The following is a 24,898-nucleotide window of genomic DNA, read 5'->3' as shown; positions in this document are numbered from 1 at the left end:
TTGAAGCCGATGATCATGAAAAAGAATGTGCCATGAATGTTGTAAACAACAACAACAACTCCTTTCTGATGATTTGTTTCCTGGAATAAATCAAAGTGTTCTAGTCTTCCTTTCCAGGTAGACCAATAGCAGCTGAGCTGTGAGTGTGTGGACCCTTGGCTGCATAATGTGATTCTGTTAAGCACTTAAAAGACGTCATTAGTGACGTAGCTACGTGTCACAGGCCGTGGCTGCATAAGTGAGTGCATGTACATCACCGCCAGCCTGTAAGGCCACAATGGAAAAACACATTAGATGCAGAGGAGGAGGCGCGCTCACTAATTCGCTGTTAAATGATCTGACTGCAAAATCACAGCCGGCCCAAATAGTTTAAGTGTGTGTGTGTGTGTGTGTGTGTGTGTGTGATGGAGGAGGAGCATTGACCAGTCGTGCCTTTAAACTGATGATGTGCACGTGGGCCTCCTGATGGTCGGAGTCTTGGAGCTGCAGTAGCACGTTGCAGCCGCCAGGCGGCCGAGTGCGCCACGTTCCGCTTCCCTAAAAACCTCACAGGGATTTAATCTCAACCGGTTTGCGTATTGTGGCAGAAAGAAAACAAGGATTTAGACCCTCATCTTTATGTAATATAAATTCTCGGACTTAACAGTTAGTCCGGTAAAGAGATTTAATGTGAACACAAACACGGGGGGGCGAGAGCGCCACTGTAATAGAAGAAAGTGGGCTATTGTTTGTCACTCCACTCCTTAGCGCCCCCCCCCCTAAACCACCCACGAAATGAGAGGTGTCAATCACTCTGATTGTTGGTCTAGATTCTCTCCATCAAGGGAGCGTGAGAGAGAGAGAGGAGAGAGAGAGAGAGGAGAGGGGAATTTGGGACAGCGGGGAGTGAACACCTATGATCGAGGCAGCCTGAGCCAATCAGCTGGCGAGCTCCCTGCCTCCTGCTTCCTAATTGGCCGCCCCCCCCTCCCAGTGAGCGCAGCTGATTCCCAGAGCCGGCTGGTTTTATTAGAGGACGATCTTGGTCCACGGTGGGAGAGAGACAGACATTGAGAGGCATTATTCAGAGACACTGTCTCTCTCTCTCCCTCTCTCTCTCTCTGTGCGTGCGTGCGTGCGTGCGCGCAGCCCGCCGGTAATTAGCTTGCAGCGTCGGAACCAATCAAGAGGGAGAAAGACCATTTACATCCTCGGCTCGTCCCCAGGATAAAGAGGTTAGACGGCGTGCGCGCGCGGGATCCGACCCTCGGACGCATCGGCTCACCCTTCCCCACGTTTGCAGAGTTCGTGCCGGGTGGGAGAAAAACAACAACAACAAACAAACCGCAACAAACAGCAACAAACAACCCCTAAAGAAGCGACACCCGGGATGGACAAGATGAACCAGAGCTCTGCGGAGGCGGAGGCTGAGACCATCGAACCGCTGCGTTACCTCAGGTAGGCGTGCACGTCGGTTCGGAAGGACCGGGATCCACTGGAGGGGAGGGGGGGGGGGTCTGGTTCACCGTGTTGCCCCCCAGAGAGTCTTCATCTGGCATTCCGTTTGAATCAGAGGGAAAACAGGCCAAAGGGAGGAACAGATATATCAATTATTTAATATTTAAGCCGACGTGCTTGATGACGATGATGGCAGTAGCAGAAAAAATACCTTGCCCCCCCCCCCAAAAAACCTCAAACTCTACTTGAATTTCCTTCCCAGCTTCTTTCCTCTCCACTGAAGCCTCAAATTGAATTCTAGATACGAGCTCTCATTGAATCCGTGGGCTGCGTTTAATTGGAATTATCACGGACACGGACAATCATCCAAGGGGCGAGTGTCTTCTGGGGGGGGGGGGCGCGAAGGGTCTTGAGGTTAGAATGGAGACAGGTGGGTAGTTTTTCCCAACTGCGCCAGTTGTGCGTGCGCACACACGTGCACGTAGATGAATCTGCACTTAGAAATTCCAATAACAGAATGCACTCCGGCATGCATGAGTGCACAGCCTCTAGCACGCAGCTCCAACAGCAGCTCCACAAATTAGGGATTTTAGGAAATCGGGTACATAGGATTTAACTGTTAAGTTCATGATTAAGAAGAGAAATGCATGAATGTTTGTCTGCTTTTTTTAAAAATTCTTAAAATGAAGGATTCTCCTGAGTGTTTGGTCATTTGCATCCATCTCTGCGCCTTGATTGGTGCTCTCGATTCAGGGGGGGGGGGGGGGGGGGGGGGGGTGTGGGGTGGGGTCATGCAGCCATCACCCCCAACAACATATCGACGTGTTTTCACCATTGTAACCACTTCCCTTGTGCTTTTTATGTATTCTCTCTTTAAATTGGGCTGTAGCCAATCAGTATCCAGCAGACTGTTGAATGGCAACTTGTTAAAAGCAAAAGATTTGGCAAAGAAAGTAAATGAGACAAGATGATTACTGTCTAGAACTGTATGCCTGGTGAGGGGCGGGGGGGGGGGGGAGTAAAGAAGCACCCAGGGGAGATAATGACATTGCCCCCCCCCCCCCTGGAGACGCTGCGATATAAACCTGCTCAACCATCCGATGTTCTTGTGTGGATAAAAAAACCGATCCGGTTGATGCGTGAAATCCCAAATCCGCGACAGCCGCGCTGTCTCCCTGTGTGAGCGCCACGTTCCCAGCATGCCTCGCTCTGCGTGACGCCTCCAACCGAACACAAGGCGCCCGGCGATCCTTAGAGATGGGACTCTGTGAGTCTTGGTCCGTAGCCTTAAGCGAAACCGTTCGAACGGGGATCACACGGCGGTTGGTCCCCCATCTCTCCAGCTGTTGGGCTGATGTGGATGATGATTTCGTTTGGGCCTCCGGTTCCAACAGAGCTGCTTCTGTTGTGTCCATAACGACAGAAAATAAGGAGCCTTTTAAAGATATTTCTGTTTTCGGAGCGACTCGGGTGTCACAAGGGTTTAAAACCCACACGATTCCACCTGTGAGAGGGGAAAGTGACTTGACCTCCTCCTCCTTTTGTCCGCCGCACCTGGAGCCGGCCGACTTCGCCGTCTCCCATGGCAACGACGCAGACCGGGCTTCGCCCCCCGTACCCCCCCCCCCCCCCCTTCCCCGGCGTGGCAGCGCCGGTACTTATTTATAGGCCCAAAGGAAAGATTGGGGCTGAGAGGTGGAGGGAGGGGGGGGGGAGGGATACCCGAGCATCAAGTATCTGTCTCATCGATCTAATCTCTGGTGTGGTTTTAAACTCCCTTCCTTTCAGCTTGTGCTTTAATCTACCCGACCGCAAGATCTAAAGCAGCAAAACCGGTTAAAATCCGGTTTTATTCCGTCTCCAGGCAGCGGCCTTTTGTTAATGAATAACACACCAGAGCCATCGGAGGAAGGCTGAGCAAAGACTTTGATTATCAGCCACTATCTCCTCATTGAACCTTTTTTTTTTTTTTTGGAGAGATTTGTTATTGTTATTAAAGGGACAATGGTGTCTCTCCGAGGTGCCTCCGTTTTAAACGTTTTAAAACGACTCACTCGGGAAGAAAAGAGTTTTTCTCTCGGCTCGAGGCGGCTTGAGGGGAGAATGGAGGCGACCCGAAAGGTCGAGCTGTTCTGTGGGCTGAAAATGAACGAGGGGCCAATTAGGTTCGTTTATCTTCGCTCTGGTTTTTTTTTTTTTGTTGTTAAGTGTGTGTGTGTGTGTGTGTGTGTGCGTCTGCATGAAGGTGCACTGATTATTACGGGCGGTGAAGAGCGAGAAACCACCTCAGATTTTCTAATCATTTGGGCTTTAAATTGGCAGGACGGGGTCAGAAGAGGTCAAGTGTTTAGCCTCTTTTTATCACAGCCTTGAACCTGTGTTGTGTTTCTCCCCCTCCCCCCCCCCCCCCCCATCGTGTGTACACAATACACACACAACAGGTAACAAGTGCACCACTCACTCCAGCTGACTCTACTTCACGTGGAGGCTGATTCTGCAGTCTTTCAGGTCTCTTTTGCTCTTCTAAGTTGTTCCTCAGGACTCCCGGCCATGTCAGAGGCTTTTATTGGACTCGGGGAAACGGAGCACGTTATTAGTGACACACGCCATTATTTCATTTGACAGGTTCCCCCGTAGGCCTCAATTAAGCCATTATGCTGCGTCCCTGGGATCTTTTTATACTCTATATTTAGTCATTTTTGCTTATATTACAGGTGATACGCTTTATTTTCTATTAAACTATTCGCTATTAAACAAAACGCATCTTTACATCCAAAGTGTTTATTACAAACTTATTGTGCTTCCATCAGAGGCTCTTTACGTGTGTGTCTTTGTGTGTGTGTGTGTGTGTGTGTGTGCGTGCGGACAACTGCACTCACGGGCTCCTCTTCATCGCCTGTGTCTGCCTAGCAACAAGCAAAGGTTGCCTCTGCGACGTTGCTAAGTTACTTAAAGGTCAGGTAGGTCATTGCATAAGGCCCCCACATTGTGTGTGTCTGTGTGCGTTGTGGGGAAACGGGAGCATGAGTGCGCTGGCGGGGGGGGGTTAAGGGTTAGAACCACAGCGTATAGTGTAACCCTTATTTCCCTTATTTCCTTTTTGTTTATATCCGGATGAATATGAAGACCAGCAAAGATGTGTTTGTTTATGTGAGATATTCATAAAGTTGACAAGAAAAGACTGAGGGATGAGTTCAGACAATGAAGGTTTAAAAAAAAAAAAATTGATTGCTTAAACTGTCACCTTCTGTCTTGGGTTGGTGATTTTGAGTAACTCTCCAGACCTCCTCACCGCCTCTCAAACAGGCTCCAATTAAAGGGGCGAAGGGATTCACTGCAATATCAAAGAAAACATCTCAAACAGAGGATTTCTCTGAACACGTCATTAGTGCCTTTAAACCCAGCAAGGGATCCAGTCTCGGGTTTGAATAATTGATACCAAGTGAGAGATTAATGTCAGAAATGCATTATTCCGTGTGTGGGACGTTCCTCCTGGAAGGAATCCATCGAGCCACAGAGCCGGCCACCAGACAGAGAGAGACTGAGGGTCCAACGGTTTTAATCATCCGACGTCTCCACGGCAACGCATTGAGAAGACCCCGCGGCTCATCATCCCCCCCCCCCCCCCCCCACCCCACCCCACCCTCCCCGTTCCCGGCCTTTTGGGTGTCTATTTAAACCTAAAAAGCCTTGTTGGCTTGTTCTACCTGGAGAGGAAGTTTAGATTTTGGGATGAGATCAGTTTTTATTTATGAAGCACCGCTTAAATGAACACAAAGGTTCCCAAAGTGCTGTACAATAAAATAAACACAATAAGATAAAATATCTGTGCACATAAAATCAACAACCTACGTAGTGCTAAAAGCCAAAGAGGTGCGTTTTAAGAAGAGTTTTAACTAATTCCATAGTTAGATACCCTCAGGTCAGAAATATTATATATTTAATAATCATGCAAACGTGACTTGTGTGTGTGTGTGTGTGTGTGTGTGTGGTCGGTCATCTCCCTGCTCTTCTGAACCCCTCGTGGGCGGAGCTATTCTGAGGAATGTGAGTGGAGAGGGTTCTCATGGTGACAGAATGGGAGCGATGCCCACTAGCAGCTCGCCTCATGGCGTGTCCACTGAAAGGAAATCCATGGGGGGGAGGAGGAGAAGAGGTGCAGAACATCCCAAAAAAAACGAGGGAGGAGGAAAAACGATGGGAAGAAAACAGGCAATAAGATCCAGATGTGGAGGTGGTGTCTATTCCCACTTGTCACCCACATCAGCTTCCTTGCCAGTTGCCATAGAAACAAAGGGTGGCTTAGACGTGCCGGGTGGTGTCTTTTTCTTTTAGGGACTTCCTGTTTCTCGTTTCTTAATTTAAAAGCAGAACCTCGTTTTGGCTTTCGAGGTTCTGCGAGCTAAATGGCATGTTTTGGTGCAGCCATGAAGGCCTCCTCTAATTGTCGGTAATCGGGTCTGCTGTCTCGCTCTGCTGAGTCCCGATTGTCGCTGTAAATACTCGTGTTGCGTGTCGCTCGATGATGCCGTTCACAGAATGATAACGGGGCAAAAATGGAACAATGGAATCCGCTTCATAGTTATGTGTTGATTAAGTTTCCTTCAAAGCTTGGATACATCGGACGTCGCATCTCGCTGGCATGGAGGCCCAATCGGGCAACAAAGCGTCCGGGTCATCCCCTGTGACCTCTGGACCGAGATGATGGAAATGAAAGAAGGCCCCAAAAGACAAAAGGGGTCTAATGATTTTACGTCTGGTCTTTGTTTATTGTCAGAACCAAACGTCTACATTTGTGGTTTGATGGGTACGTTCTTTTCCTTCCTGTGGGCTCACTGTGATCAGTAAATATGGAGCCCAGAGGTCTGGCCTTTAGGGCCTCGGGATTTCTTTACTTTTTGATTTGAACATTTACAGGTGTCAGGTGTCTTTGAGCCTCCTCTTGCCTTAAGGAGACTTGTGGGGAGAGAGGGAGGAAAGTTGAATTAGTTTCTGTCCACGCTGAGGGTCGAGGTAATGAGATTTAATAGTGTTCAACAATTCAGTTGCGCATATTAATATTATAAAACCGCTGTTCTTAATATTTTATATTGCACATTAAGGGTCAGTGGCTTTCGACTGTGCATAATTGCTTTGACTTTGCTTCTGGGCTTTTGGCTATATTTAGCTTATTGAAGTCCCACAATATAATTGAGGTATGAAAAAGTTCACTAACTAATGAACGATGAGACGAGATCACAGCAGCTAAAGCGGCGTTCGCTACGTGGCGATTCTCCCAATTCATGTCTTGAACGTGCTGCAGTGTCGATAGATGACCCGCTGTGTGTGTGTATGTGTGTGTGTGTGTGTGTGCGCACGCTCCCCAGCATCCTCCACATCACACCTCTGTGGTGGGCCTCTCACACACCAGCACCTCCTTCTGCTCCTGCTGCTGTTGCTCTTTCTCCTCCTAATCTTTTTAGAGGGAGGTGAGAGGGCTTGACTGTACACACCCACACAAACGCACAAGTGGCATGTGTGCATGACGCACACACAGGGTGTGTGTACCCCCTTCCAGGCTCCCCGGGCTGTGCAGCTTGTGTGACATTCTGTTTCTAATGTTTGGGAAATGCCACAAGTGCCACAGTGCAGCGGAGCCTGTGCCATTGGCAGCCGGAGGTCACAGCTGCCCCCCCCCCCCGACGCCGCGTGTGCGCGCCTGCAAACACGCATCCCGATGTTGCTGCGAAAGGTCGGCAGAATGCCAGTTTGGATGCGATGGCCCTTCTGGTGGTTCCCTCCCACCGCTGCGCTCATCAATTATGCACAGCCTGTGTCGGCATGCGTGCGTGCGCCCGTGCAGGTGCGAGCGAGCGAGGGCGGCGGCGGCGGCGTTGTTGTTGTTTCTCAGAAACAAAAGCTGTCTTTGTGTGAAGGCTTGTGGCCGAACGGGAGGCCTTGGAGGCTCATTAAGGAGCGCGCGGCTGTGCGGCACTAATTGCCTTCCCGTTGACCCGCCCGCCTTTCTCCCTCAGCAAGATGTCCCTGTGGTTTGCAGAGGGGAAAGAGGAGAAACCTCTCACACACACACACACACACACACACACACACACACACACACACACACACACACACACACACACACACACACACACACACACACACACACACACTCAGACTGGTTGAGTAGAAAGAGAGCGGTTTTAATTTATGCGGAGGGAGTTCAAAGAACGCTTTGCAGGGTTTTCAGCAGCAGAAGCTTCCGTTTCTCTCTTTGTCCTCCCCTGTTATCGCCTCAGGAGTCTCCCGTCCTTCCCTCTTCATTGGCAGCAGGGCCGCTCCGAGCAGGATGCAGACCGGGCCTTTTGTACGGGACGCCGGCCGGAGTCGTTCAGGGGATTTGAGCACGGAAACCGTTCACGTGGTGAGATGTCGGGAGGAGAACTGCTGCAGAAGTAGGGCCTTCGTTTGGATTAGAGTGTGCGGTGGTTTCAGGTTGACTTCAGAATGGAACAGAAAATACAATCATAAATAAATGGCCCTTTTTTGCTGCCTTTCTTCCTTTGACAGCTTTGACCCCCCCCCCCCCCCGCTCTCTGCCCCTGCCCCACTTCAGCAGATGGAAACACCTTAATTGTGGCGTCGCTCTCTGGTTTGAAGTCTCCATGTCTGCTGATTATTTCTTCCTTGCTGCTGTTGTGCTTTAAATTGAGCTGAGATCTGCCGTTTTTCTCCCCCGCGTGGCTCTCGGGGGGGGGGGGGGGGCAACCTTTTTGAACCTCAACAACAGGAAAAAACCTCGCTGGTAACCATCACACATCACACACGGCTGTGTTGGACTATTTCGTGCATTATCTTTTGTTACGATGGTGTCTTGACACCCGAGTTCGGTTCACACAGCGACGCGTTCCTCAGATCCATGAGACGGATTGTTTTCACTTTGGCAGCAAGCAGATACGATTTTTTTTTTTGGGATCCAGGCGTCCCCGACCCATCTGCTATCTGCATCGGTTGCCGTGGTAACGACTTGGGCGGCTGTAACGCCCCGGATCGAGATCCATCCCGTGTGTGTGTGTGTGTGTGTGTGTGTGTGTGTGTGTGTGTGTGTGTGTGTGTGTGTGTGTGTGTGTGAGACCACGTTAAAGACATGTTTAGGTTCCCTATTAGCGGCGGTGAAACAGACTTCTGTGACAAAGCAAGAATGAAAAAAAAAAAAGGGGAAATAAAAGCAACCCGTCCTCTCTTCACACTCGCATGCATACTGCAGGCTGTTGAGTTACCACAATGCTTTCCATTGAACTGCTTTGAGTAGTGTATCTGTGGCTCTCTTATTTTAATACATTCTAAACGATACTTGAAAAGTTCATTTTTCTCACTCAAGCTCCCAATACTTCCATTATTTATTGGCTCTGGCAATGTGTCTGTAAATGCCTGTTGTCATGAATGGGATACGTGTTGTGTTGTTGCATCTTTCCCTCTCCCCCTGTGATACACATCCTCGGCTCCGTGGCCCCCAACCAACCAACCAACCAACCACCCGCCGGATTACGGGTCCGACCCGAAATACGGCAAAACGCCGTGATGTTCATCCTCGACGTTCTCTGCTATCGGTTCCCCAGTTGACATTATCCACGTAACCACAGCGAAACGGGGGAGGGGGGTGGGGGGGCCCTGAGAAAAACATTTAATCAGCCACACACTCGGCGAAGATTGTCGTGGCAGGCTTTCATTATGCAGCCTTTGTATCTCAGCGGTCCCTAATTATGCCTTGTTGCTGCATCTCTCCTTCACTTATTCAGCCGGGCTGCCGGAATAGTCACATCTCTATTTGCTCAGTTTCCTCTTTTTTTTATTTTTTTATTACATGCGCTGAGGAGCAATAAAGGTCTTTCTTGCGATATCTTCGGACTTTAATGAGCCCCCAGGTATATATATATATATATATATATATATATATATATATATATATATATATGTTTGTTTATTGCAGACAAATCTAGGACAGGCCTCACGGCATGATGCCACCTGACCCGCATTTTCAGTGACCGTTTGGATGTTTCCTAAATGTCCGACTCTCTCTGCTCAGCTACGTGAGCTGGCAAGGTTTCGATGTCCGGACGACAGCATCCCTAAGGCGACACATGAAATGTCATATTTTTGTACCAAATTGCTCGATATCTACTTGGCAGCAATTGTAGATGGTTGACGATTGATGCTTCTTCTCAATACTTATAGACTTTAAAAAAAAAAAAAAATCATCAGTAATGTGGCTCAGATGAGTAAGTGAGTTGCTGTATGGATATTAAGAGGCATCATTTATTTTTATTTTTTTATTCTAGCATGCTCTCTGTGAGACTGACGCGTTGTTGCCATGGCACCCGGGCAATCCATAAGCGGCACACTGGGGAGGAGAATGAGGTCACCTTACAGATGGGGGCCGCCATCCGCTGGCTGCAAAGAACGCCATAGAAATTCTAAATGGATTTCGCGCGGCAAACATTGCGCGCGGTGGGAGGAGACACCACGCGGCTCGCATTTAGTAACGCCGGCTGTTCCCCGGCCTCCAGCGGAGGTGATCGATGGATGTCCTGGAAGGAACGATGCTTAAGCACCGGCACCACCGGAAACACGCGGGAAGTGATGACACCCGCGGCTGAACGGGGCCCCGTGCACCGGTCCGTCGGCGGCCTGGCGGGGGCCGGGGGGGCTACGAAGCGAGCTCTGGGAGCGAGAGGCGGGAGCCGCTGATTGGTATCATCGCGGGAGCGTCCGGATATGGGGGAGCATGAGCAAGACGGCTAAACGGATTAAGGCTGATTTGAAAGAACGATGCTCCGGTAGACGCCGTCTCGGATGTGAATGTCTCTCTCTCTGTGTCTCTTCTAGTTAAAGCCGGTTGAAAATGATTCCTGAAGTGAGTCATGGCACCGCGATTTGATGTGAGTTGAGCAGCATGAAGGGGCCTCATGCTGGGCACCCAGAACGGGAACATATGGAGGCAGGGGGGGGGGGGCTGAGGCTGTTTACGAGACACTCTCACCACGGCGGCACCTGCTCCTCCCGGCCATCCAATTATGCACAAAGGACACATGAAGCGCGTCTAATGTTCGTCTGACTCCCCCATGGTTGATGCGTGGTTTAAAATAGCGCGCAGTCGTGGCATTGAATGCGTTTCTTGTTTTTCCTCGCAGTGGTTTGTTATTCTCATTTGAACCGGCGAAAGTAGGTCTGAACAATGCCGCCCCCCCCCCCCCCCCTCTTTACATCGTCTCTTAGCTGGAGGCTGCAGGGCTTCCTGGAGGCACACTCCGGGAGTCTTGACTGAAGATGAAAGGTATAAAATGAGCTGCACAGGTACACCTGGGAAGGCTGACTGATAATCTTGTTTTAATGGTGGTGGGGGGGGGGGGCGGCGGGGTCATTCTGGCACGTCGTACGAGCTGCTGGGCTATGTCTGACATGTGCTTAGCTGTCTGCCAGCTTGATGCAAAAATTGTGATCAAAACCTTTTAGCTGGGGAAGAAAAGATGAATGATGAATTCATCGCCCGAGTGCTGAAAGCAAAGCTCAATAACGGCGCCGCAGCCTCGCGCCGCGACACCCGCATCACCGCAACACCCGCCTCACCACGACACCCGCCTCACCACGACACCTGCATCACCACGACACCCGCATCACCACGACACCACGACATCTGCATCACCACGACACCCGCATCACCACGACACCCGCATCACCCGCATCACCACGACACCCGCATCACCGCTGCGACACCCGCATCACCGCTGCGACACCCACATCACCGCGACACCCGCATCACCGCGTCACTGCGACACCCGCATCACCACAACACCCGCATCACCACAACACCACGACACCTGCATCACCGCGACACCCGCATCACCCGCATCACCACGACACCCGCATCACCCGCATCACTGCGACACCCGCATCACCACGACACCACGACACCTGCATCACCGCGACACCCGCATCACCGCGACACCCGCATCACCCGCATCACCACAACACCACGACACCTGCATCACCGCGACACCCGCATCACCGCGACAGCCGCATCACCGCGACACCCGCATCACCCGCATCACCGCGACACCCGCATCACCCGCATCACCACAACACCACGACACCTGCATCACCGCGACACCCGCATCACCGCGACAGCCGCATCACCGCGACACCCGCATCACCCGCATCACCACGACACCCGCATCACCCGCATCACCGCGACACCCGCATCACCACGACACCCGCATCACCGCGACACCCGCATCACCACGACACCCGCATCACCCGCATCACCACGACACCCGCATCACCGCAACACCCGCATCACCTGCATCACCGCGACACCCGCATCACCCGCATCACCGCGACACCCGCATCACCTGCATCACCGCGACACCCGCATCACCGCGACACCCGCATCACCGCGTCACTGCGACACCCGCAAAACCACAACACTGCATCGCCGCGACACTGCGACACCCGCATCACTGCGACACCCGCCTGACCTCCATCAGAGCCGTGTGTGATGGGGAGGGCGGCAGAGGAAGGTGGGGACAGGTAATAGACGAGAGCGGGTAAACCGAGGCGAAATGATGAAATTTGGATGCAATGGAGCAGCGAGGAGAAAGCATCAGTGAGGTGAAATGACTGTGGGGGGGGGGGCCCTTACGTTAACATGGCTGTGAGTAACAGTAGGCAGGAGCTAAAGCTGTTTTCAGCACCCACGCGCTGGTTTCCTCTGTGTTGATCCTGAGGTGGTTCTACACGTCGTGTCTCTTCGTGAGGAACGACTGCGAGGTTCAAACGCTCTCAGCGCAGCGCGTTCAGGCCGAATCACGGTGTGACGTACAGCAACGGGTGAATGAATGTGTCAATGTCACAGATTGGTACTGTGGAGAATGCAGAAACATGCATGAAAAATGCAAACATCACAGCGTGTTTTGTGATGTAGCACCAAATCCCTGCTTGGGAGGTTCAAAGTATCATCGGTTGAGTCTCGAGGGGGACGATTTGTTCTTGAGGATCCGCTTTGATTTGGGAGACTCGATGTCCCAGATTTATGTTTATTCTTATACGTTGAGAGCTCTTTGGTATTTTGAATGAAACGGACGTCTCTTAAACGTGGCCCTGACTCCATTATCGCAAAACACAGGAGTGCCCACAAAGAGATGTTGACTGGCATATTTCCCTTTGAGTTATTCTAATCACACCCGGCGAGCAGCCTGCAAAGGTGGAAACGAGGCAAAGTGAGAGGGAGGGGGCGTAAAACCTGACTTCCAGTGTTGTCGGAGCGTTCGTCCCTCCTGTGATGCTGCGAGGAGGCTTCGCAGCTGCAGGCTATGCACAGCGTTTGGTTGGCTGACATTACACGTTCAATTTAACACGTTTGTGTTACTTTTCTGTGGGTGGATTTGTGGCGGGGGGGGCGTGGGGGCGGGTATTATATTAGACAGGTTTGTAAGTTGCTTTATCTTCCGCCTGTGGACCGCACAGTTTGCACTCGTCACATGTTCCTCCATTCCGTCATGCGCTTGCACTTGCGCCCTATTGTCTAAATGCTTGTTATTCGTCTCTTCTGGTTCCCCCCCCCCCCCCCCCCCCCCGGGGACCATTAGTGTTTCATTTCATCTTATCTCATTGCAAGGTAAACAGACTCATTAAGCCAGTTGTGATCTCAGTCGTGCGGCGCTGCGGTGGAGGTAACGCTCCGCGGGGGGCCCCGTGACATGTTGCATGGGGGAAATCAACCCGCCCCCCCCTGGGGAGGGAGGCAGCTGTGCAGCCCGAGGCCTCAGGTGCAGCACAGCCTGAAGCTCGCAAGCCCTCGTCTTTTCCTAGCTGCCCCGTAAACACACACACACACACACACACACACACACACACACACACACACACACACACACACACACACACACACACACACACATACCTCGTCCACACTGGCTGTACACCCACAGCCACTTTGCTCCGTCACAGATGTAAAAGGGTGGATAGTTAAGTGGCGGTTCAGCAGCAGCAGCAGCAGCAGCATTGTTACTGCGATAATGGGAGTCCTCCACCAGCCCACGACGCATTCAGGATGTTTACACAAATCGGATTTTCCCGGCCCTCCGCTTTGGAGGCGACATGCGACGAAACGCCCTGTAAAATCAATTCGACTCGATTTAAAGGAACACGTGAACTTTCCAAAGATCAACTTGTCACAGGGACTCAGGAAACATCCCCGAGGGGAGCCGGGGGGAGGTGGGGGGGGGGGTGGTTAGGTGCTGCTCCGCCGGCTCAGGTAAATGCCAGAAACCCCACTTGGAAATACACTGCAGCGTATTAAAGGAGCACGAGCAGGCTTAGCTGTAATCACACTGTCGGCACAGAGAATACGCAGGGAATGAATGCATGCGCTTTCCGATTTGCACGCATGCAGAGAAACACACAGAAACCCCCCCCCACAAACACACAAAAACACACAAACACACAGCGTAAACCCAGATATTCAGACACCGTTCCTTTGGTGTAATTGGTGCTCCTGTAAATGGGAGCTGAATAACCGTGGAGCTTGATGACAGTATTTCTACTAAATGAAAGACTGCGATTATTTTATTACTCTTCCATTTATGCAAATGTCTAATTTTATGAATCTGTAAAGTACGTAACCGCGTCTGGCTTCATGAGTAGATAATTGAATGAGCAGTAGAGTGACTCTGTTCGGTTGGTGCTCGTTAAAAGCCGAATAGTGATCATGTGCATCGGTAACTTTGATCTGGTCTTGTTGGCACCAGTCTGATTAATTGTCTCCATTATAGTGGACTCGATATAATACAACAGAGTCAGTCAGGGTTTCTCATTGCGCTGCAGTACCGGTGAGCACCACCAGGTGTCTGTAGAGTGAAAGGCATGTTCTCGAAGAAACGGGATTAGACACCAAATGAAGACCTTCACGGTGATCATCATCTCACCTGCTGCCTTTAAACACACACACACACACACACACACACACACACACACACACACCTTCATGCTGGGAGCATAAAGCATCATTAGTCTCACTGTCACATGCAGAGAGAAGCCAGAGGACGCAGAGGGACAATCAGGACAATGTGATGGAGGATTAGATTAACAATGTTATAGCTGATGCTCAATCAAGTTGTGTCCATATAAACACAAGACAGGCGCTTTTAATATTTAATCAGTAGGCCCATATATATATATATATATACTGTATATATATATGTTTTGTGTGCTTCTTTTGGTGTCCCGTTTTGGCGCCCCCTGTGGGCGATGTTGTAATCGACGCCGTTCTTGTCCCTTGCGTCCCGCAGCAAAGGGGAGGCAGCGGCGATCGAGACGGAGCTCCTGAGGGACTACCGCTTCGGACAGCAGCAGCTGATCGAGATCTGGGGGCAGGCCTGCGCCCTCGCCATCACCAAGGTGGGTCCCCCCCCCCTATTTTCACCGCTTAAAGCTTATCAAATTTGTAATTTTGAAACATTCAACAGAAACATTCAAAACATGAAGGCAGAAATGCAATTTTTTTTTTTTATTGCAGATTTATTATTTGTTGTGAAATGAACCTTTAAATGTGATGTTGTGTGTGTGTGTGTGTGCGCTCTTACAAACTAGCATTTCTATTCTTTTTTCCTATTTTGCGATGTTTTCCATAAATTGAAGAGATTTTCCTTCTCTACAGCTGCTCTCTTTCTTTGTATTGAAACAGTAAAACAAATGATGCACAAAGTAACCCAACTACAAGGAATCATGCCATTTCTTTTTGAATCAATGGCTTCTTTTCGGCGTGAAGTCCTCCGACCCTCAAACCAACGCAATGCTGTGTGTCAAACCATCGGAGGGGGGGTCAAAGGTCACGGCTGCTGCTGCTGCTCACACTTTCCTATTTCGCATTAACTTCCACTCGGAGATGTCTGATTATTGTGAGGAGGAAACGTTCCAACGTTCTGTGACATTAAACCTCCAAACGTTGGAAGCTGCTCACCTCTGGGCAGAGCACCCGAAGCCCCCTCTGGGGCGGGGGGGGTCCCCGTGGTCTGGACTGTGTCGGGCCAACGGTGTGTGTCTCTGTGTGTGTGTGTGTGTCTGTTCCTTCTTGTTTCTCTGAAGAGAGACAGACGTGCAGATACGCGCCGCATTCTGAGTCATGACGTCGTCCCTTAAACCCAAACTACTGGTTTTGTTGCCTGAACTTAAACGAAATTGAGGAAATGCCAAAAGCTTTTTAAAGAGCATGAATAGAAAAGCACTCATTTGGAAATGTTTTCATGAAACAACGTATCTGTGGTTTGCAGTAGCTGAACGGGACAAAAGCATATTGTAATGTTGCGGTTTGTCTGCTGGAGGTGTAAATAAATGTGTTTTCTATATACTTTATAAGGTGATAATGAGTCAATATTGTATTTGCAGCTTTTACAAACAAAGAAACTGTTAATGCGGGTTTCACCACAGTTTGTCCAAGTGTGACTTATTGCATTCATGCATCTATTGTGTTTTGATTTTATAGGAATTATTAAACCCTACAACCACACAGTGTTCCACCAAAGCTGCAAGGTGAGAAAACACGAACCAAACTTAACTTAAAGGAAGCCAAATGGGGGAAAAGAGGAGGAGTCGAAAAAAGGGGCGACGTGGCGGCATCACAGAGGCCGTGTGATCAAACCCACCGCATCCACTTCCCCTCCATTATCACCGCCATCAGCCCTCCACCCGGCCCTCCGCCCGCCGCACAGCCTCGCTGCACAAACACCACCCCGTCGGGGGGGGGGGGGGGGGGGGGGGGGCTCTACGTGACATCACTGCTATTTAGGGGGAAATAACAGCAGAAGGAGACGCAGGCTGTCGGGTTCCACCTCCTCCCAAAGTACACCGCACAAATGAGCATGTGCACGAGATCGCACACACACACACACACACACACACATGCAGCAACACCTCCGGTTGCCAGATAGATTATCGGTCTTTTGTAAAGTAAATCTTTAACTGTTCCAGCAGGTCCAGACTGTCTGTCTGCGCGTCCTTTTTGTGACAACACCAATAAATGAATTAATAATTATATTTTAACCTCTGGCACAAAAGTCAAAAGGCTCGTTTTTTTTTCTGCATGGACCCAACCAGATTTAAAAAAGGAAAAAATAAAGCACACAAACCAGTTGAACAGATGCAACAAACCATCTGTCTGCACTTTTAAAAAAAAACACCATAAATATCTATCTGGAAAACACTTCAACAAGTTTATTAACCCACGACTGAATCGTTAAACCTTGTTTATACGAAATTATTATATCATGAAAGCACATCATTTGTTGCCAAGGCAGTTCGAGCCGTCTCAAAAATATTGATATAAAACACATTATTGTGTAATAAAAGTTGGACATTAGAAACCGTAGAAAGAAGTCGGGCTGTCATCACTAGCGGCTGAAGCTTTAATGCGTTTCGACCTTTTTCTCCCAGCTCCAGACCTCGCGCAGGCTAAGCCCAATGCACCGATTAGCCAATCAGCGCCCGGGGGGCGGGACCAATGCCACCGACGCGTCTCTGACCTTCACGCTCTGAAACGCGGGGCTCCCTTCATTTAACGCGTCACTTGTTCCCCACACCAACCGGGGCTAGCTCCGCCTCGCCCTGACGCCACTCTTTAAAGTGCTGCGTCGTCACGGCAACACGTTACCCGCGGGCCGAAATGGACGCTGGCCTCGGGGACAGATGCGTTGGCCTCCGGCGGGGGGGCGTCAGGCCGTTTCAGGAGACGAGAACAAGCTGTGAATCAGTGACGTTTATTTCCTTCATCATAAAGATCTAATGAGGAATGTGTGAGCGACTTATTGGTCACTCACGGATCTGAGGGAGTAGCATTAGCTTTCTTTTTTTTAAAACATAAAACGCCAGTTGGGGGGGTTCTTTTGGAGGTCAGACCACATGTCAAACCTGGGCGATGATCCTCAGAAGATCCCCAGATCCGCTTTGGTAACACACGTAGTCATTGGATCCATTATTATTGGATACTTCTCACTCCTCCTGTTCTTTTACTCCGTGGATGTTTTATTTGAGTCACAGGACAGTCGGGGGGGAAGGGGGGGGGGGGGGGCGGCGTCAGAGGCGCTTAGCCTTTAATGGCTGGTCGCAGTAATTGCACTTAGCGTTCCCCTCTCGGGAGCAGGCTAAGAACACAGTGCTTGACATTATGACACACACACACACACACACATTCACAGAAGCTGCCACTTAAAATGAACCCAGCTGGATTAACATCAGATTTCACTGTGTGAAACTCACTAAGAGCTTCTGTCTCATTAGATATGTGTCTGTACTCTGTGGCCCTCGACCCCTCCCTGCTCCTCGCTCCTAATATTACCATCGACCCCCCCCCCCACCCCCCCTCTCTGTTATGATGGAGGTAACTGCTGACGTCTCCCCTCCTGGATCCATCGCTCTCTTGAATGCGCTCCGAGTCTCGTCGTGTCCCAGCAGGCGTGATGTGGGTAATGGGCCCGTTCCTCCACGTGAACTTCCCCCTGGTCTGGACACATTAGTGGAAGTGGAAGTAAACGGATTTTATGGAAGGATTGCGGCCTGACTTTGGAGGTCGAGGATCCACGATGGAGAGGCTCCTAATTTCAATAAGCAAACTTTATACGACAAGCTGAAGTAAACCCTTAAATACTCCTTAATCCTCTCGGGGAACAATAAAACATTTATGGACGGAGGGGGGGCTTTTTTAAATGATGGTGTGGCTACCTCTTGAATTACAGGATATTTTAAAAAAAGACCTAGTTTGCAGTGATATACAGTTACAATGAGAACCCACATAAAAAGGAGGCCAGCTACGTATTTACTATGAGGAGCTCATTCTCCGCCTGTGATTAAAAGCGTTTCTGAGGTGAGCTGCAGACTATTTTCGGGATGGTGACGGAACCGATTGAATGTACGAGACACCGCGGGCCGCCTCCTGGAGTTCAACCTTTGCACGAGGACGGAGCCGCGACCCCTCCCCACGAGGAACAATCACTCTCTTAGAGCACAACGCCGCAGAAACGCTCCATGAACACCTTTGTTGAAGAACCCGTGGAAAAACGGAGGCACCTCTGGGGCTTTGCGTAATGCGCGTTACTAAGAGAACACACACACACACACACACACTCTCGGCTCTTCGGTAGCTGTTGCAGATGGAAAATTAGCCACTCAGGTTGACAGTTCCTCCGGCGCATACCGGGCTGCTTTTTAAGAAGGTGCGGGCTGATTTACAGGGGATTGTGGGAGCGAGGCGGCTGGCTGCAGAGCAGCGCATTACACGCACGCACGGAAGCGTCCCGCGGTGAGGACACGCGGGGGGATTTTTTAAAATTTTTTTTTATTTCCACTGCGGCCGGGGGTTGTTTTAATGAGCTTGGACCAATAGGATATCTGACTCTCTCTCTCTGTCTTCTGTCTCTCCGACCAGGCCTTCCCTCTCGGCTCCCTGGCCAAGAAGCAGCCCACGGTGCTGGTGATCTGCGGCCCGGATCAGAACGGCTCCATCGGCCTGGTGTGTGCCCGACACCTGCGCATGTATGTAAGTGACCCAACAGAGTGCAGCCGAGTACGAGACCCCCCAAAAAGGCCCCTCAAAAAGGGCCCCACCACCTCTGGTACAAACAGAAGGTTGTTGAGCCGTTGTTTTGACCCTTTAAAAAAAAAAAAAATGTTATAATCGTTTCTTTGCAGCTTTGTTCATGTCTTTTTGGTGTCCCTTCCCCGTCACTTTGAGCAGCGTGTGGTCGGTGAACACGTTTGCCCCCCTCGGCCTGTGCAGTAATCCATCAATGCCAGCAGCAATAATCCCACCCCCCGCCCCTCCAGCTATTATATTCAACCACAGCGCAAACAATCCATTGGAAAACAAAGCGTGGTGCTGACTGAGTCATGCCGATGATGTCACCCTAGGAAACACTCAAATTAAACCGGCATTCAGGACGCGTCCCTCTCGGGCTTCTGTGAGCAGCGCCCCCCCCCCCCCCCACCCCGTCAGCCCCTCAGACAGCCGCCATGTCATGCCGGCGATACTCTCGTTAAAGCTGTCTGCCTCTTACGCTGATGATGTCATGAGCCGAGATGTCGGAGCCTCCGGGCCGCACGCCGACTGACATTTTGAGACTGATGTTTGAATAAACCCCCCCCCCCACCCCAGACACACACACACACCCGGACCAAAAAAAGAGAGACTCTTTCTCACAGGTCATTTCAGTTCTCGGTGCTGAAGTCCATGCTGTTGACTTTGTTGGAAGGGAAATGTTGGATATGTGTTTTTGGGATCTTCAGAGCGGAATGCCTCTGCACGCTTTACCACATGTCTCTGACACGCTTGATTTACTGTGCATTGATAGTTTTTTATTAAAACCATGTTGGATGGACTCTGATGGCTCTCTGCGGAGCTTCTCTCTCTCTCGCTCTCTTCCCGCTGTCTTTTCTTCTGCTCGAGGCCAAGGACACGAGGTTAGAGGTCCGCTCCGAGGGAGATTTATATATTTCACATTCCAGGAGTTGGGCTTATCCAGAAAAACAATAAGACACGATTGGATGTATTTGTGTCTAATGTTTTCACCGTCTGCTCCCCTCGTATCCTGTGATTCTCTCACCCATCGGCAGACCTCTGAAAGCATCTTTTTTATTATTATTATTATTATTATTATTTCAAGTGAATGCGCTCTACAGCACGTCTGACTCGGACCACACAAGTCTGACTCTACCCTCGGAAACTCCATTACATGCTTTGGACTGTGAGTGATTTTCATGGTGCGATGTGATCCCTGTCAGCAGGAAGACACGCATGCACGGGACATGCTCATTAACACACACACACACACACACACACACACAGCCAGATCAGACACAGGAATGAACGATGCAGGGAAACAGGCCAACTTACATCACCAAGACACCCGTGTCCACAAAGGCTGGTTATGTCTGCAACTGTCATGGCTCGTTTCCATCACCATCCAACTGATGACATTTCATTATTATATTATTATATTTCATGTCTGAAATATCAGGCACCGGAACGGAGGATCGAGGCGTATTCTGACCCTGTGTTTTAACTCACTGGTCACATGTCAAAGTGTTCCTCCTTCCCCCCCCCCCCCCCCCCCCTCCCCCGGGGAGAAGAAGTGTGACCCTGTCAGATGTGGAAAACCGTGTTTCTGTGTCGCCCCGCGTTCCCGTTCCTTTAGTGTGACGAAGGGTTGACGAGGTCACCTCACCATACGTTTTAAGCCGCTTCTGCTTGTTTACACCTGGAGGATGAGCCTTTGGGGCCACGGGATGCACCGTGACATTTGGCCCCCCCCTCCCCCTCCCCCTCCCCCGCCCCCTCCCCCTCCGGATAACACGGACAGCGCCCAGTTTGGTTTTAGGACTTGTGTGTGTTTGAGACGGCGTGCAGGTCCGTGGTCACAGGTGCTTCCTGCCGAACATCCCGGACCTCTTCTACAGCGGGCGTCTGGGTTTCTGCTCCCCTCAGCTCCCGGTCCATGAGGGAAGTATTCATTCTGGAGACAGAGCGTAGAAAACCACAACGTCTGGCCCGCTTGTCCTCAGTGTTTTCACAGGCCAAATGGATCAAACACATTGTTGGCGGGAATCACAGGCCCTTCGTGTCAATATTACGTAACCTTTTTTCTCTATTTTTGTGTTTCTCCCCCCCGTCTTTCGTGTCTCTCTCTCTCTGTCTTGTTTTCCTCCGCCCGCCTGATCTCACGCAGGAATACGAGCCCACCATCTACCACCCTCAACGCTCCTCTCAGAGTCTACACCAGGACTTCACCGTCCAGTGTGAGAAGATGGACATCCCCTCGCTCTCCTATCTCCCCACGGAGGTCAGCGGCGTTCTCGGGAGAACGAACGCATGTTTTCAGCCGTTATCGCGCGACGAGTAAAGAAAGTCGGGGTGATGTGTTAAAAAGAGGGTCAACGTTCACACAGGAAGGAGGTAGCGGTGCATGGACGGATCGAACCAACTAAGAAGGAAAAACATTCTAATTCCAAAACACACTCCTTTAACACAGCTTCTGCACAGCAGGCACTTGTGCACGAGCGTAAGATATCATAAGATCTGAGGAGGCTCGGTAGCTTAGCTTAGCACAAAGACTGGAAACGGAGGTAAACCGCTAGCCCGGTTTATGTGACGCAATCCGCCTGCTGTTTTCGACTGCGGCATTGGATGAATTCCTTAATTGTTGATCCTTTAAAGTGAAAGTATCTTTACGATTTACGTTCCTTTACTGCTTTTTATCATGCAACCCCTCAACATGCCCTCCTCCAATTATTCATGCTGAGATCCGATCGGTTCAGGTGCAGCTCATAAACGATGCCTACAACCTGGTGATCGACGCCATGATGGGCCCAGATGCAGACTGTGCCAACCTCAGAGAGCCCTACCCCGGCATTCTGGTCACCCTCAAGCAGATCAAGATCCCCATTGCCAGCGTGGATGTGCCCTCAGGTGAGTGTGGACATGGAGGCTGCAGGCTCACAACTTGACAAGTGTGCCTCCAGGCGGCTCCCCAGGAGCCTTGGCTCCACGAGGAGGGTAAATCTTAAAATAACAGCCGGCTCGGTGTGAGCTCCTCGTACCCCGGAAACATAACACAACAGCACAACAGGCCAAAAAAAGATGATCACAGCCCTCCTCGCCTTAAATTCCTCTCCTCCTCTTCCTCTTCGGTCCTCCTCAGGTTGGGACGTGGAGGAACCGAGTCAGGACGGCATCAACCCAGAAGTCCTCATCTCACTCACGGCACCAAAGAAGTGCGCCAGAGGTTTCTCTGGGAAGCATTTCTTAGCCGGACGGTTCCTGCCCTACGACATCCAGAAGAAATACGACCTTAACCTCCCGGACTACCCCGGCACAGACTGCCTCGTAGAGTTGTAACGTATGGTGGAAGCATAAGAGCAAGAGTGACCACTCCTCAATTTCTAAAACGTCCAGTTGATCCCTCCTATTGTTTTGTATTTTATAGATTGTTAGCGTGATTTAATGTTTAACAGCTCAGTTGTGTCCGGCTGCACCTAAAGGCCGAATGTGCTGTTGAGCTGCAGTTAGAAGGATGGGCCCCCGGTTTGAGTCTTTTTAGGCAACGGCATGAGTTTTTGTGTCAGTCTACTTGTAAAAGCTGTAGCATTACACTGGTTACTTTGCAAAAGACAGAACTGTTCAATCAGAGAGATGAATTTTCTATTAACCACTGGGATGTTGTTGTTTTTTGTTTTTTTCTTCAAAACTTTTTTAATGTTCATGTTCGGATGATTTTGCGTTTCACTTTCTACTGAAATGTGCTGCTGAGATTAAGTGTTGTGTATGGGGGCCATTTATAACTTTCTGTTTGAGTGTTGGGTTACTTTAGTCAACCTGCACTTTAATTTATTCATTAGCGGTTACAAAAGGCCCGGAGAGTTCTCGTTGTCATTAAAAAATAAAAATCCTGAAGCCTTTGTGTTTCCGTCATGTCAATCCGCAGGGCTGTAACGCTCCTAGATGGGATGTGAACAAACCTACCGGAGATCACAGACCAAACCCCCCAGTTTCCATGGAGCCCTTTTTTTTTTTTAACCTTGTGTCCAGCAGACACAGTGCTGCCACTGAGACTGAAAAAAGTCATGGCATTGTTTCAAAAAATAAGTCCAAGCATTTAAATTTGGGGAAAAAGTCAAAGCTTAGAATTCAGAAAAAAAAAATCATGGCAAGGCATCTGGCAAAAGAATGCGATGCAAGTCATTTAAAAAAAAAACCTCATAGCGTTGGAATTTGGAGGAAAAAAGTCAAAGCATCAAAATCTGGAGGAAAAAGTCAAGCCATCCAAATTTCGAAAATAATAGACAGAGAGAATTCCTTTTTTCGAATTCCTAAATAATCACAGGATTACAACGTAAAAAAAAGTCCTGGGCAAGAAATTTTGAAGTCATAGCATTGAAATTTGGAATAAAAAGTCAATGCATTGAAAACTGAAAAATAAATCAGAAAAAGGGACAGAATTGAAATTGTGAAAAAAAAAATCATAGCGTTAAAATTTGAAGAAAAAACATTAAAATTTCAAAAAAGGTTATAGCATTTAATTAAAATCCTAACATTTAAATTTTGACAAAAACATCAAAGCACTGAAATTTCATAGCATTGAACCCTAAAAGAAAAATTGTACCATTGAAATGAATAAAACAAATGATTACGGATTTTAAATTTGTCTAAAAAAAAGTCACAGCATTCAAATCATAATCCATAACATGACATTAAGTCGAAAAAAACAAATTTTTACACAAGTTTGCTCGAGCGGCAAAAATATTCCGAGCAGGGATGAGATCACGTTGAACATGCGCTTCGGGTCCAGCTTCTTATTTTTTATGTGAACGCACGCAGTTATTTGTGTTTACTGCTTCCCAACCGATCGGGTAATGAAGGCCATAAACAGGTGTGATCGGGGGGCCGACGAGGGAGGCTGCTCAGCATCCAGCTCGTGGGCTGCTGCGGGGGGGGGGGGGGCCTCCGCGAGACCGAGAAGGAGCTGCAGGTTCACGGATGAGGTCATGCGTGCTCAGACCGAGTTTTAAGAGCTTCACCCGAACGCTGATGCACTGATGCACGTGTGCAAGTGTGAGAATTCGTGGGTGAGGAAACGTCAGGGAAAAGGAATGCCGACCCCGTGGTGCTCGATGATGGCTTTTCCTTTTTAAAATGTTTTATTTTTTCCACGAGACGCGTTAAGCGACGAACTGACGTATTCTACGATAATTCATCAGTGGCACTTATTGTAATATCCATTCGAAAGACAGAGAGTCCTACATGGAGAAGAAATGCACTCATAAGATTTAGTTGAGTGAGGCCAGAAGTTTAATAATACAGAGTTTCCTTTTTACGAGACACAAAAAGACCAATTTAGAAAAAAAGGTTTTTAAAGATAAACAAATGATCTCATCCAAAGGCCAGAACGTTAAGTGCACGTTATTTTCCTATTAAATGTTTACTTTCTATCCAGATAAGGTGGTCTTCATCGCTCACCGGGGGGGGCTTCTGTTATTCCTTAATTATCTGCTTCTAGACAGGAACACATCATTTCCAGTTGAAAACAAAGACATTAAAACAATACAATATAGAGACTGTGTAATGAGTAGGTTATCACACATTACATTACATGCCCAATCTCGCTCTAAAAATGGTTTCAACACAAGTTTAAACTGATACAAGCGATTATCAAAGGTTAAGGTACTTTATTAGAAGTAAAAATCTTTTACTCTGAAAAGCAAAATGTTATCAGAAAAATGTATTTGAATGTACTAAAAGTAGAGTTTATTCTCTACTTTAACTTTAACATGCTGAACTTTATTCCATTGTTGTTCAATCCAACTTTTATAAAGGCAAACAGGCCTTGAGTCTATGACTCAAAATAAGAGGTTCCTTTATTTTGGAAAAAAAAACAGAATCTCA

General features: G+C 49.3%; 1 protein-coding gene across 1 annotated transcript; it reads left to right on the top strand.

The window, feature by feature from the left end:
• The first annotated feature begins 1,002 nt into the window (after positions 1 to 1,002).
• yjefn3 (YjeF N-terminal domain containing 3) lies at positions 1,003 to 22,914 on the top strand. Its single transcript, XM_037470183.2, has 6 exons — positions 1,003 to 1,437; positions 14,763 to 14,871; positions 18,890 to 19,000; positions 21,186 to 21,299; positions 21,775 to 21,925; positions 22,158 to 22,914. The coding sequence occupies exons 1-6, from the start codon at positions 1,370 to 1,372 to the stop codon at positions 22,352 to 22,354; spliced, it is 750 nt and encodes a 249-aa protein (XP_037326080.2). The 5' UTR covers positions 1,003 to 1,369; the 3' UTR covers positions 22,355 to 22,914.
• Positions 22,915 to 24,898: the final 1,984 nt, after the last annotated feature.

The sequence above is a fragment of the Pungitius pungitius genome, chromosome 7 (genome assembly GCF_949316345.1).
Source record: "Pungitius pungitius chromosome 7, fPunPun2.1, whole genome shotgun sequence".
In the NCBI taxonomy this organism is placed as follows: domain Eukaryota; kingdom Metazoa; phylum Chordata; class Actinopteri; order Perciformes; family Gasterosteidae; genus Pungitius; species Pungitius pungitius.
This window is presented reverse-complemented; position numbering and strand designations above follow the sequence as displayed.